The sequence below is a fragment of the Bubalus kerabau genome, chromosome 10 (genome assembly GCF_029407905.1).
Source record: "Bubalus kerabau isolate K-KA32 ecotype Philippines breed swamp buffalo chromosome 10, PCC_UOA_SB_1v2, whole genome shotgun sequence".
In the NCBI taxonomy this organism is placed as follows: Eukaryota; Metazoa; Chordata; class Mammalia; order Artiodactyla; family Bovidae; genus Bubalus; species Bubalus kerabau.
The window spans coordinates 17,719,181-17,731,952 of NC_073633.1; the positions used below are offsets into that span (position 1 = coordinate 17,719,181).

At 39.4% G+C, this 12,772-nt stretch overlaps 1 protein-coding gene across 2 annotated transcripts in view; it reads left to right on the plus strand.

The window, feature by feature from the left end:
* Nucleotides 1–12,772, plus strand: part of ZWILCH (zwilch kinetochore protein) — a 42,633-nt gene that overhangs the window by 28,675 nt on the left and 1,186 nt on the right. For both annotated transcript variants that reach the window (XM_055536761.1, XM_055536762.1), the window contains exons 15-18: nucleotides 2,523–2,659; nucleotides 3,563–3,658; nucleotides 7,680–7,792; nucleotides 12,066–12,180. In XM_055536761.1, coding sequence (XP_055392736.1) covers nucleotides 2,523–2,659; nucleotides 3,563–3,658; nucleotides 7,680–7,792; nucleotides 12,066–12,154 — 435 coding nt within the window. In that variant the 3' untranslated portion in view covers nucleotides 12,155–12,180. The remainder of the gene's footprint in view (nucleotides 1–2,522; nucleotides 2,660–3,562; nucleotides 3,659–7,679; nucleotides 7,793–12,065; nucleotides 12,181–12,772) is intronic.

The following is a 12,772-nucleotide window of genomic DNA, read 5'->3' on the forward strand; positions in this document are numbered from 1 at the left end:
GGCCCCCTGCATTGGAAGTGTGGAGTCTTAGCCACCAGACCACCAGAGAAGTATCTTGACCCATTTCTTTTACACGTAAAAGATTACTTTTCAAAGAATTTGCTGTGCTCTTTAACATATTGATTCAAAAAATATTTCTGTGTTTCAGGGTCATGATTATGAGCTTTTGTATTTCCCTAGTATCTTGAATTAGAAACTTAAGGAGATTAAAGAGCATCCATAATGACCTTTGACATTTGTTGGACGATTCTTTTAGAAAATAGATCTTCAAATGATATCTGGTCTCATAAAAATACAAGATAGGATAACTCCAGCTTCATCTATTATGCAATGTAACACTCAACTGGATTCTATTGAGGTTAATTTTTGATATTCCAAGTTTAAACATTTTATTAAAGGTGTACATTTTTAGTGGAAACTTTTTAATACATTTTCTTAAGCTTAGGAAAGTAATAACTTTTTGAAAATAAAAATATAATGCAATTATACCCTTAATCTCATCACTCAAATGTGAGTACCCTTATTTTTATGAATTCCCCTCAAGTCATTTAATATGCCTGTTTTTTCAAATATGGTTTGATTTCAGATTTTTGACACAATATTTCTTAGACTTTGAAAATCTCCCAGAAGACTTGTTAAAATGCTGATTCCTAGACCCCTGACTCAGTAGGTCAAGGGCTCTGGAATATGTGTTGTTGTTGTTGTTGTTGTTGTTTGGCTGTACCACATGGCTTTTGTGTGGCTCATTTCCTTGACCAGGAATTGAACCCTGGCCGTGGCAATGAAAGCCCAGAATGCTAACCACTAGGCCACCAGGGAACTCCCTGGAATATATTTTTCTAAACAAACCATCTCATCTCCAGATGATTCAGATGCCGGTGGTTTGCAACAATATTAGTTTTCTATTGCTGCTATAATAAATTACCCCCACACACTTAGTATCTTAAAGCCACACACACAAATGCATTACTTTATAGTTCTATAGTTCAGAAGTCCAGTCTGGGTCTCACTAGGCTAAAATCAGGGTATTGGCAGGCTGTGTTCCTGTCTGGAGCCTGCCTGTAGGGGAAGATCATTTCCTGCTCATATGAGTTATTATTGATAGCAGAATTCAATTCCTTGTGATTGTAGACCTGAGGCTGTACTGCCTCCCAAGTAATCAGGAACTTTAGGCTTTATCACCTCTGTGCGGGGTCTTGGGGACAGGCAGAGGTAGACCAGCCTGGGTTGTAGCATGAGCAGAGAGAATCGAAGGGGAAGGACAGTCTGGATCTGTTCTTTGTTTAAAAAAGAAAAAAAGATCTAGGTGGTCCACTTCCAGAGTGGTCAGGGGACCACTGGAAATGTGGGTGGCAGCTGCAAGGAATGTCGTAATTTGTAGCCAGTGGTGAGTGGGACTGTTTTGGGTCTTCCCTTCCTGGGACTTGACTGTGTTCCTACTCGTGTTATTTTCACATTTTGGAATAACCTGGGTCAGCATTTTAGCTGGGTGCTCTGCTCAGTTTCACAAGGCTGAAAGCAAGGTATCATCTGGAGACTTGATTAGGGAAAGATCCGCTTTCAAATTCCCTCTCATTGTTGACAGAATTCATTGATTCGTGACCCTTTGATGAAGGTTCCCATTTTCTTGCTAGCTGTTGGCCCAGGACCATCTCCATGTCCTCGAGGTCACTTGGGGGTTCTTCCATGTGGCCATCTCCACAGTGCCACAGTTTGTTTCTTCAAAGCCAGTGGGAGAGCATCTCTGATGCTTAGAGCTCACTGACGAGGTCACAAGTAATGACCAGGAGATTATCTCCCTTTTGATTAATGCACAGTCAATCAGTAACCTAATCATGGGAGTAACAGCCTACCATATTTACATATCCTGGCCTCACTCGCGGAGAAGGGATTGTATAAGATGTATATTCCAGGGGGTAAGAACCTTAGCATTGTAGAATTCCACTTACCATGGATTATTTCCTTAGGATTAATTCTCAGAAATAGGTCTGAGCATTTTATGATGCTTCACGTAACCTTGCCAACTTTCTTTTCCAAAAGGTCATACCAATTTACCAGTAATATATGTTAGTAGAAGCTTACCAATGCACTTGATTTATTTCTTGGTACTACAGGTTTACTATCTATTTTTAGAAGTGAATATGCCCATCAGCCTGGCAAGCTTATTGAAGTTAAGAATTATCTTGTGGGTTTGCCATTCTTTCCATCTGGAGAGTTTGGTGGGTGGTACCAGTTACCTACTTGGACCTCCTCGGTGAAGCAGTTCTGTGATTTGCCTTTACCAAAGAATATGCATAATGGTTTGCTTAGAACATTCTCAGTGAAGACTTACTTAAGAGTTTAGTTTAAAGAATAGTATTGAGAGGAGGAAAGCTACCTAGTGGCTTCTTCTCCCTAACCCCAAGCCCCCACCTGTTAATCAAACATCCCCACTCAGGTGTAGTAGGCATAGTTAATTCTTTCTGGAGATGCCGCTTGTTCTTTAACTCCTTATTTCCCATGTCCATTTTCTTTTATTCCAGGAATATTTCATTTCTCCATCAGTAGATACACAGGAGCAGGTTCATCGTGTTCAAAAACTCCACCATATTCTTGAAATAGTAGTCAGTTGCATGCTTTTCATTAAACCTCAACATGAACTCCTCTTTTCTTTAACACAGTAAGTATTTCTGTTGTTTACTTTATAAAAATGTACTCTCTTCTGAAATAGTTGCAGCCAAAATAAGTGCCCTTTTTATTATCAGTCAGGGTAGAATCTGTGCACCTTGTCTTCATAGTAACAGAAAGGTTCTAAGTCACTGCCATGAGAAGGAAAGACTTTGGATTCAGGAGGAATCGAGCTGGACACTTGGATCTGGCACTTCCTTTCTAAGGAAGTTTCCTTTCACTGCATCTTGTTTTTCATCTATAAGAACAGCGTAATATATATAAAGTACTTGACACTTAGGTGCTTAATAAATACTAGTTCCTTCTGTTTTCTTCATATTCCTATAAATTTGAGTCAAGCTCATCATTGCCCGCCATCTATATGGTGACTGAATGGAGTCAGATTTCATCAGACCTATGTCAATAGTGTTGCTGAAATTTTAGAGGGTCTGTCAGTTTGGCTAAAAATAGTTTGGAATAATCTTTACACATGGATCCTGGATGTCTTATTTGTATTTTTTGAGTCTTCAAACTGGAAATAAGTATACCATTGAGTGGAAGAACTGGGATTCTTTTTCCCTATGAAAGAAAATGTACCATTGCCTTTTCCAGAATTAGAATTTGCCTTAGTTGTAAAGGGAAAAGTTTGAAATTGTTACTAGGTTTTTTTGTTTGTTTGGGGGGTGTTTCTTCCCATTAAAGATCAGTAGTATGGGTGAGTTAACTCTTTAATTCCCCATACTGGGAAAATGGTGGAAGCTGTATCTTTGTCTCTCTTTTGCCTTTCTGTCTTTGTCTTTCCAATACCTTTCTCCCCACTTACACCTTTACTTGAGCTCAACTAAAATGTATTTTATATTTATGAGCAGTATGTCCACTATTCATTTTTTACAAGTGAATTTTTTTTTCTCTTTAGATCCTGCATAAAATATTATGAACAAAATCCTCTTGATGAGCAGCACATTTTTCAGCTGCCAGTCAGACCAACTGCTGTTAAAGACTTATATCAAAAGTAAGCAATTTAACCATTAAATTATACTTCACCAACCATAATTCCAATTTCAATATCTGTTCCATGGCACCTCATGACCCAGGCCTGCTTCTTCTCTGAAACCAGAAACATCTGATTCCCATTCTCTGAACATAGTCTGATAAGAGTCCTCCCTCTCCCTTCTCCCAGGCCTTTGATCCGCTCTCTGTAGACTGTTGGTCTGCTATGTTCATTTTTCTCTGAATTTGTAATTTCTTCACAGAATAGGGCAGAAACTTTAGCCAGAAGGGAAGTGACAGATTGGGAAGAAAGGAATCAGGTGATGACAAGTTTTAGAAAAGGCAGAGGAACCAGAGATCAAATTGCCAACATCCGTTGGATCATTGAAAAAGCAAGAGAGTTCCAGAAAAACATCTACGTCTGCTTTATTGACTATGTCAAAGCCTTTGTGTGGATCACAACAAACTGTGGAAAATTCTGAAAGGGATGGGAATACCAGGCCAGCTGACCTGCCTCCTGAGAAATCTGTATGCAGGTCAAGAAGCAAGTTAAAAGTGGACACGGAACAACAGACTGGTTCCAAATAGGAAAAGGAGTACGTCGAGGCTGTATATTGTCACCCTGCTTATTTAACTTATACGCAGAGTACATCATGAGAAATGCCGGGCTGAGATTGCCGGGAGAAATACCAGTAACCTCAGATATGCAGATGACACCACCCTTATGGCAGAAAGTGAAGAACTAGAGAGCCTCTTGATGAAAGAGGAGAGTGAAAAAGTTGGCTTAAAACTCAACATTCAGAAAACTAAGATCATGGCATCCGCTCCCATCACTTCATGGCAAATAGATGGGAAAACAATGGAAATAGAGACTTTTTTGTGGGGGGCTCCAAAATCACTGTAGATGGTGACTACAGCCATGAAATTAAGACACTTGCTCCTTGGAAGAAAAGCTATGACCAACCTAGACAGCATATTAAATAGCAGAGACATTACTTTGCCAACAAAGGTCCGTGTAGTCAAAGCTATTGTTTTTTTCCAGTAGTCATGTATGGATGTGAGAGTTGGACTATAAAGAAAGCTGAGCACCGAAGAATTGATGCTTTTGAACTGTGGTATTGGAGAAGATTCTTGAGAGTCCCTTGGACTGCAAGGAGATCCAACCAGTCCATCCTAAAGGAAATCAGTCCTGAATATTTATTGGAAGGACTGATGCTGAAGCTGAAACTCCAATACTTTGGCCACTTGATGTGAAGAACTGATTCATTGGAAAAGACCCTGATGCTGAGAAAGATTGAAGGCGGGAGAAGGGGATGACATAGGATGAGGTGGTTGGATGGCATCTCTGACTTGATGGACATGAGTTTGAGTAAACTCCAGGAGTTGGTGATGGACAGGGAAGCCTGGCATGCTGCAGTCCATGGGGTCGCAAAGAGTCAGACTGAGCGACTGAACTGAACTGATGACAAGTCAAAGGCATGGCTGTGGGAGTGAGGGAAGGATTTAGTATTGGGGATTTCAGAGGGATGGAACTGAGCCTAAGACTGGCCATCCATGCAGACACTGAGGTTGCCTCAAAAAATGGTCTTCCTGACTCTTCTCTCAGTGTACAGTAGACTTGAAATTTCTTTCATACTAAAACTGCTCTCTTTATACCCTTCCTCTGTATAGTTCCCTCTTAGCCAAACCTCATCCCTTCCCTGAAATTGTTAATCAGAAGTTGCCAGTGGCCTTCTAATTGGCAAATCCAGACAATGGTTTCCAGGAGAAGAGTGTTTTTGTCCCCTTAGGTAACTAGCTAGCCCACCAGTTCTTTCTCCTTCTGTAAGCATTGGTAGTGCTCCGTGGCATTTGACACTACTGCTTTCTTGAACCCATCCCCTTCCTTTGTTTTCTTGACCTCACATTCTGTCTTAATTTTTAAAATTTTTTTATTTTTGGTTGCCCTGGGTTCTTGTGACTATGCTCGGGCTTTCTCTCGTTGCAGTGAGCAGGGGGCTGCTCTTTGCTGTGGCACGCAGGCTTCTCGTTGCCGTGGCTACTCTTGTTGCGGAACACAGGCTCTAGGTCGCTCAGGCTTCAGTAGCTGTGGTGCCTGGGCTTAGCTGCTCTGCAGCATCCGTCTTAATTTTAACTTTACCTCTCTGGCCCACCTCCAAGACTGAGAATGGTCCTCTTTTCAAATTCTTCTTCCTTTGCTTTATTCATATGTGAGTATCCACCAGAACTCCACCATCTGCCCTCTTTTCTTACTTTCTGTCTTCACTAGGTGATGGTGTTCACACCCCAATCTTCAGTTCCTCTGGGCTAATGATAATTCATAACCTTTGTCTCCAGCTTCTCCTGAGTTTTACCCCCATGTTTCTAGGTATCTGTTAGACATGAATCCTCAACTTCAATGTCCTCTAGGTGATTCAGACTCTAAATCCCAACTCTTCACTCCCTTTCCCAACACTTTTCCTCCTCCTGTATTTCCTCTCAAGTAGCCATCATTAATCTTCATCCAATGCCCAAAACATAAACCTCGGACGTATCTTCCACTCATTGCTGTCACTTTCTCCCTCCTTGAAATGATTCCCAAGTCCTGACCTCCTTGGAAGCTCTTAAATCTGTTCCTTTCTCTGCACCTTTGCATGTGTTGAATATTTCACATCTGCTCATTTCATCCCTGGACTAAGTACAGTAAAATCCTTTTTCCTAGCTGCTCTGTTTGCCTCCATTAACTTCCTTCTCTGTGCCACCACCAAAGTGATCTTCCTGAAGTTCAGATCCCACCATGACTTCCCTCTGTTTTAAGTGGCCTCCTTTGCCTTTAGGATAGTGTTTCATGTCTCGGTGTGGTCTGAGCCTGTCCTCTGCCTTTCTGGCCCAGGTGCCTCCACACCTTGCGTGTGTCGTGTCTCTTCGAGTCAGAGGCCCTGTGTCCTTGCGTTTCCTCAGGCACCACACGTGCTTACCTGGCAGTGCCTCCACCCATGTCTGTTCTTTATCCTGGATCTTTTCTGTTTAACTAACTGCTCCTTCTAATGTCGTTACAAGCTCAGCTCAAAGGCCACCATCTCTGAGGATTCTTTTTCAACTCTGCAGTCCCAGTCTAAGTCAAATTACCTCACGATTATGGCCCCCTCTTGTATCTGATATTTCTGTATTACAACATTTTTCAGAATTATTATTTATCTTTATTGAATATAATTGATAAACTGTATTGTATTAGTTGCAGGTATATTAGCAGAGTAATTCAGTGATACATATGTATTTTTTTCAGATTCTTTTTAATTATAGGTTATTATATGATATTGAATATAGTTCCCTATGCTATATAGTAAATCCTTGCTATTTATTTCTTCTAGATATGGTGGCCTACATTTCTTTTATATATAGTATCTGTTAATTCTGTACTCCCAATTTATCCCTCCCGCACGCCTTCCTCCTTTGGTAACCATAAGTTTGTTTTCTATGTCTGTGTGTTTATTTCTGTTTGGTAAATAAGTTCATTTGTATTGTTATTTAGATTCCACAGTTAAGTGATATCATGTATTTGTCTTCGTCTGACTTGCTTCACTCAGTATGACAATCTCTAGGTCCATCCATAACGCTACAGATGGCGTTTGATTCTCTTCTATGGCTGAGGAGCAGTCCGTGTGTGCGCGTGTGCACCACATCTTCTTTATCCATTATCTGCTGATGGACATTTAGGTTGCTTGGCTATCGTAAATAGTGCTGCTCCGAACATTGGGGTGCACATATCCTTTCAAGTTAGAGTTTTTGTCTTTTCTGGGTATATGACTAGGAGTGGAATTGCTGGATTATCTGGTAACTGATTTTAGTATTTTTTAAGGAAACTCCGTACTGTTTTCAATAATGGCTGCACCATATTGTTATCGTTTATATTCTTGTTTCTCTCCCTCTCTTGACTGTGCTTCTTAAGGGTGGAAATTGTGACCTCTCCACCTCTTCTTCCTCAGTGTTTATCGCAGAAGGACTTCGACTGTACCAAGAAGGAACTGGATTGTTTTTTCTTTGATATTTTTTTCTTTCCTTAGTGAGAAGCCACAGAAATGGAGAGTGGAAATAAATAGTGGTCAAAAGAAGGTGAAAACAGTTTGGCAGCTGAGTGACAGCCCACCTGTAGACCATCTGAATTTTCATAGACCTGGTAAAGTGGTTTGCAGTCTATTCATGTAAATTATTCCAATAGGAAATAAACTAAATTTACTAATAGAGATTATTATTAGAGCCCTTGTGCCTAGTTTTAACGGAGAAGGCAATGGCACCCCACTCCAGTACTCTTGCCTGGAAAATCCCATGGACGGAGGAGCCTGGTGGGCTGCAGTCCATGGGGTTGCGAAGAGTCGGACACGACTGAGCGACTTCACTTTCACTTTTCACTTTCATGCATCGGAGAAGGAAATGGCAACCCACTCCCGTGTTCTTGCCTGGAGAATCCCAGGGACAGGGGAACCTGGTGGGCTGCCGTCTTTGGGGTCGCACAGAGTCAGACACGACTGAAGCGACTTAGCAGCAGCAGCAGCCTAGTTTTAAATAATTTTCTTGAACTCTAGATATAAACCTATTTATTCTGGAAAAAAAAATTATGAAAGAGTGCTTTTTCTCATTTTCCTGCCTAGAGGAAATTTTATTAAAAGAGGCCAAGCAATAGGGACATAGATGTGAAAATAGGTTATGAAATGGAAATGCCTTGAGGAAAAAAAAATGAAAATGCTAGCTCGTACTTCACACTTGTGTGTACTGTTTAAAACAGTGATGACATTTCTGCCCTAATACCGTCTCTGTTTCTGAAATAAGGGTTGAGATTTCTAGTATTGTATCCAAGATGGTGTGTGTCCATGAAAGATGTCTTTTTGTGCCTGGTATGATTAGCTGCCCCGCTGAGTCTCCCTCCTTCAATAAGTACCTGTAAAACTGTTGTCTCTGTGCACATGGATTGTGTGAGGCTGTCATGTCTTAATAAGTCTTAAATGGCCGATTCAAATATTGCAGATACATCCAAAATAAAATCTGATCATTTTACGACAGAATTCAAGAAGAATTTGAAAGGCTGGGAACACAAATAGTTGTAGTGATTGATATGTTGCAAAATTATTTCCAGAAATTGTTTACTGTCCCCCTACACACCCAATATGTTTTGATTCAGATGTAATGGAAACTTCTCTAAAGTAGAATATAGAAACATTGTGATTCACATGGCTGAACTGTAAAAGTCCTAAAGAAACTGAAATTTCCTAAGAACCATCAGTTAAAATTGTGCTATCTTTTCTAAGTGTGATATAAAAGCTGGAGCCTATAAAAGATTAATAATGAACTATATAAAAGTAAATTTCTGCCTGGCAAAAAATGCCAGAGGTTAAACAACAGACAAATGATAAACTAGGAAAACAAATTTGCAGCTCATGTTCAGAAAAGGGGTGACATTCCCCATTATATAAAGAACTTTCAAATCAGTAAAAAGAAAAATGAGCAAGTAATATGAACTGTGGCAACCCACTCCAGTGTTCTTGCTTGGAAAATCCCGTGGACGGAGGAGCCTGGCAGGCTAACAGTCCATGGGGTCTCAAGAGTCAGACTTGACTTAGCGACTAAAACCACCACCACTGCCAAAAAGGAAATTCAAGTGTAATCTTAAAAATAAAAGATGCAAAAAAATAAATAAATAAAAGATGCTCAACCTCACATATAATAAGAGAAATGCAAATTTATGTTATGTAGATACTTTCACCTGTCAGATTAGCAAAGATCAACCGGTTTATTGTCACCGTGCTGGCCAGGATTTGGGGAAATCTTACACACTGCTGGATGGAGTGTCGAGTTGTATGGCTTCTGTGAAGGGTGGTATCCACCAAAATAAAATTTTGACCAGATTACTAATTGTGGTATTATTTACAGTAGCAAAAATATAAAACCAGAGCATAGAAGAACCTCTGAAAAGAAACGATTAAACTTAACCCTGAGGTGTGGAATGAGGCAGGGGTGGGTCTCAGCTTTGATCATTAGAATCATATGCTGCTGCTGCTGCTGCTAACTCGCTTCAGTCGTGTCCGACTCTGTGCGACCGCATAGACGGCAGCCCACCAGGCTCCCCCATCCCTGGGATGCTCTAAGCAAGAATACTGGAGGGGGAGCCTTTAAAGCCCTAAAACCCAAGTGAATCAATCGTTGGACATCAGAATTTTTAAAGTTCTCCAGGTGATTTCATTGTGCCACAAAGCTTGCTGCTGCTGCTGCTGCTGCTGCTGTGTCGCTTCAGTCGTGTCCGACTCTGTGTGACCCCATAGACGGCAGCCCACCAGGCTCCCCCGTCCCTGGGATTCTCCAGGCAAGAACACTGGAGTGGGTTGCCATTTCCTTCTCCAATGCATGAAAATGAAAAGTGAAAGTGAAGTCGCTCAGTCGTGTCCGACTCTAGCAACCCCATGAACCGCAGCCTACCAGGCTCCTCCGTCCATGGGATTTTCTAGGCAAAAGTGCTGGAGTGGGGTGCCATTCTACAAAGGTTAAAGATCATCAATTTAAACATTTTATCTACATTTGTTGTTTCAGGTTTTTTTTTTTTACTTAAAGGTGATTTATGATTTTATTTATAATTTTATTTATGATTTTATTTTATGATTTTAAAAGTTTAAAATACATGAATGTGATATATTTTTCAAAAATGCCATTTTAAAATTTATTACCTGAAGATTAAACCTTTGTTAGGAGATTAATATAAGATTAAACACCTTTTAAACAAGATTAAACACTTTTTCCAATGATGCTGAGTAAGTGAAGTATACAGAACCTATCTTCTAGAGTCTTTGATGCTTCAAAAAAGAATGCAAGATATTTTGAACAGTAGAGTTAAATCTATTTGCTAATGTATTGGTCCAGTGACTTCTTTTATGAAAATAAGGAATTTTTATGAAATCATATATTTGTGTGCTTGGAAACACACTCAAACTCCATTTGACTTGAACCTTATTACCTCTTCAACCCATCATGTATTATTGATGTGTTTGTCTAGAAATTATTCAATGACCTTTGGCCCAAAGGAAGACCCACTGTTAAAGGAGGACCTCATTTGTAAAAGTCATAGATTATTCACACAAAGCTTCAGTTGTAAATATTAAAGTCCAGTAAATCATTTACTTTTGGCCAAAGATCATAGACATTTACAAAATTAGACTTTCTGTTTCATTGGACTGAGCACTTAGGTCAAATACTAGCTTTTCAAGATACCTAATGGTATGATGCTCTTGAATAAAACAATTTACAACAAAAGCAGAAGACTGAAGAGAGAGAAGTGTACTTTTAGCTGCCCTGGGAAGAGAGAATAATGACTTGGAGTTAATGAGGGAGAAAAAGTGTCCAGTAGAGTGCTACCCACCCAGGGGGTGCTCGGCAGATGGTTGCTGGTAATGGTGGGAATATGGAAACCAAAATGTTGACCCACAAGGAAGTGGACATGGTCTCGTCTAAATGTTAATTGTATCATTTATTTTTGAAATACAAAAGTCTTCAGGAGAAAAAAAAATGAATGTGTTTCTAGCTCTAAGACTATAAATCCTAAGTAGAAAATGTTTTCTGAAATATATATTACGATTAGAAAAAGACAGTTGTTTAACTGCAGCGAAAGAGGCACAAAAATTAAAGCAGTAGGTTCCCATATTTAAAATATATCTTTTTTTTTTTTTACTACACCACACATTTTGTGGGATTTTAGTCCCTTTCGAAGGATCATACCTGGGCAGCCTGCAGTAGAAGCATGGAGTCCTAACCACTGGACCTCCAGGAAAGTCCCCAAAATATATAATTAAAAAATTTTTTTATTGGAATATAATTGCTTTACAATGTGTTTATAAAATTGCTTTACCATTTTGTGTTTACAGTGTTGTGTACAATACGATTTTTAAGAATCTAGTTTATCTCTTAGTTTTTTTTTAAATTAATTTTTATTTTTTATTTTTGGCTATGCTGGGTCTTCATTGCTTCTCAAGCTTTTTTCCTCTAATTGCAGTGAGAAGGGGCTTTTCTATAGTTGTGGTGTGTGGGTTTCTCATTGTCATGGCTTCTCTTGTGGCTCCCGGGCTCTAGAGCACAGGCTCAGTACTTGTGTCTCAGAGACTTAGTTACTCCACAGCATGTGGCATCTTCCTGGACAGGGATTAAACCCATGTCTCCTGCATTGGCAGGTGGATTCTTTACCACTAAGCCACCAGGGAAGCCCTCTTAGTTTGTTTAGTCATTGTTTTCAGTGCATCAAGAAGGTTAACTATTTAAAGAAATTGTCTTTGCTGATTTTTGTCTTAACTGGTTCTCTTCAGGTAGAAGACACATCATTCAGACCACCTCTTGATTATTGTAAAATTCAGCAGTAACTTAGTAGAAAAGCAGACTGGTAATTGATTTTGATCTCTCTCTCTCTCTGGTTATAGATTTCTCTGAATTAACATTAAACGGTAGCTTGGAAGAAAGGATATCCTTTACTAACATGGTTACCTGCAGCCAGGTGCATTTCAAGTGAGGTGTGCTGCTGGGGCCCTCCGTAAGGTAGTGTATTCATTCTTTATTCTCTGAAAATATTTTATAATGTCCTAAGTACCTTATGCTTTTTCTTTTTTTCTGTCTATGACATAAATGCTGATTTAATACATTTGAAATATGAATTATTAGTAATCACATAAAAGGCTTACCAGGTGTTAGCTGTGCAAGTCTAATTTCCTTTCTACCTTCTGTAGTTGAAAGAAGCTGTCATAGTCAACTGACAGTTTAATCCTAAAACCGGAGAAATGAAAAAACAATTTTTTGAGTGATAATGTCTTTGCATCTGAAATCTGTGTATATAGTAGAGAGTTTGGTTTCAAAACCATTGATGGAACAGAAAAACCCTAAACAGGCATGTTGATTTGACATTGAAAGCAAAGTTTTGTGAAAAACAGTTGTAACTCATCCCAAATGTAGGACTAAGCCCCAGATGTAAGTACCTTTTTAAAAGGTTTAACTTGAGATAGTATTAACCGAAAGAATGAATGGAATAACCCTTTCTATGATCTTACTGTTTTTGGGTTTCACCAATACTAAATAGAATCAGATAGTGAATGAGTTTTCCTTAACATTCTTTCTTAAGCTGTATTTTATATCC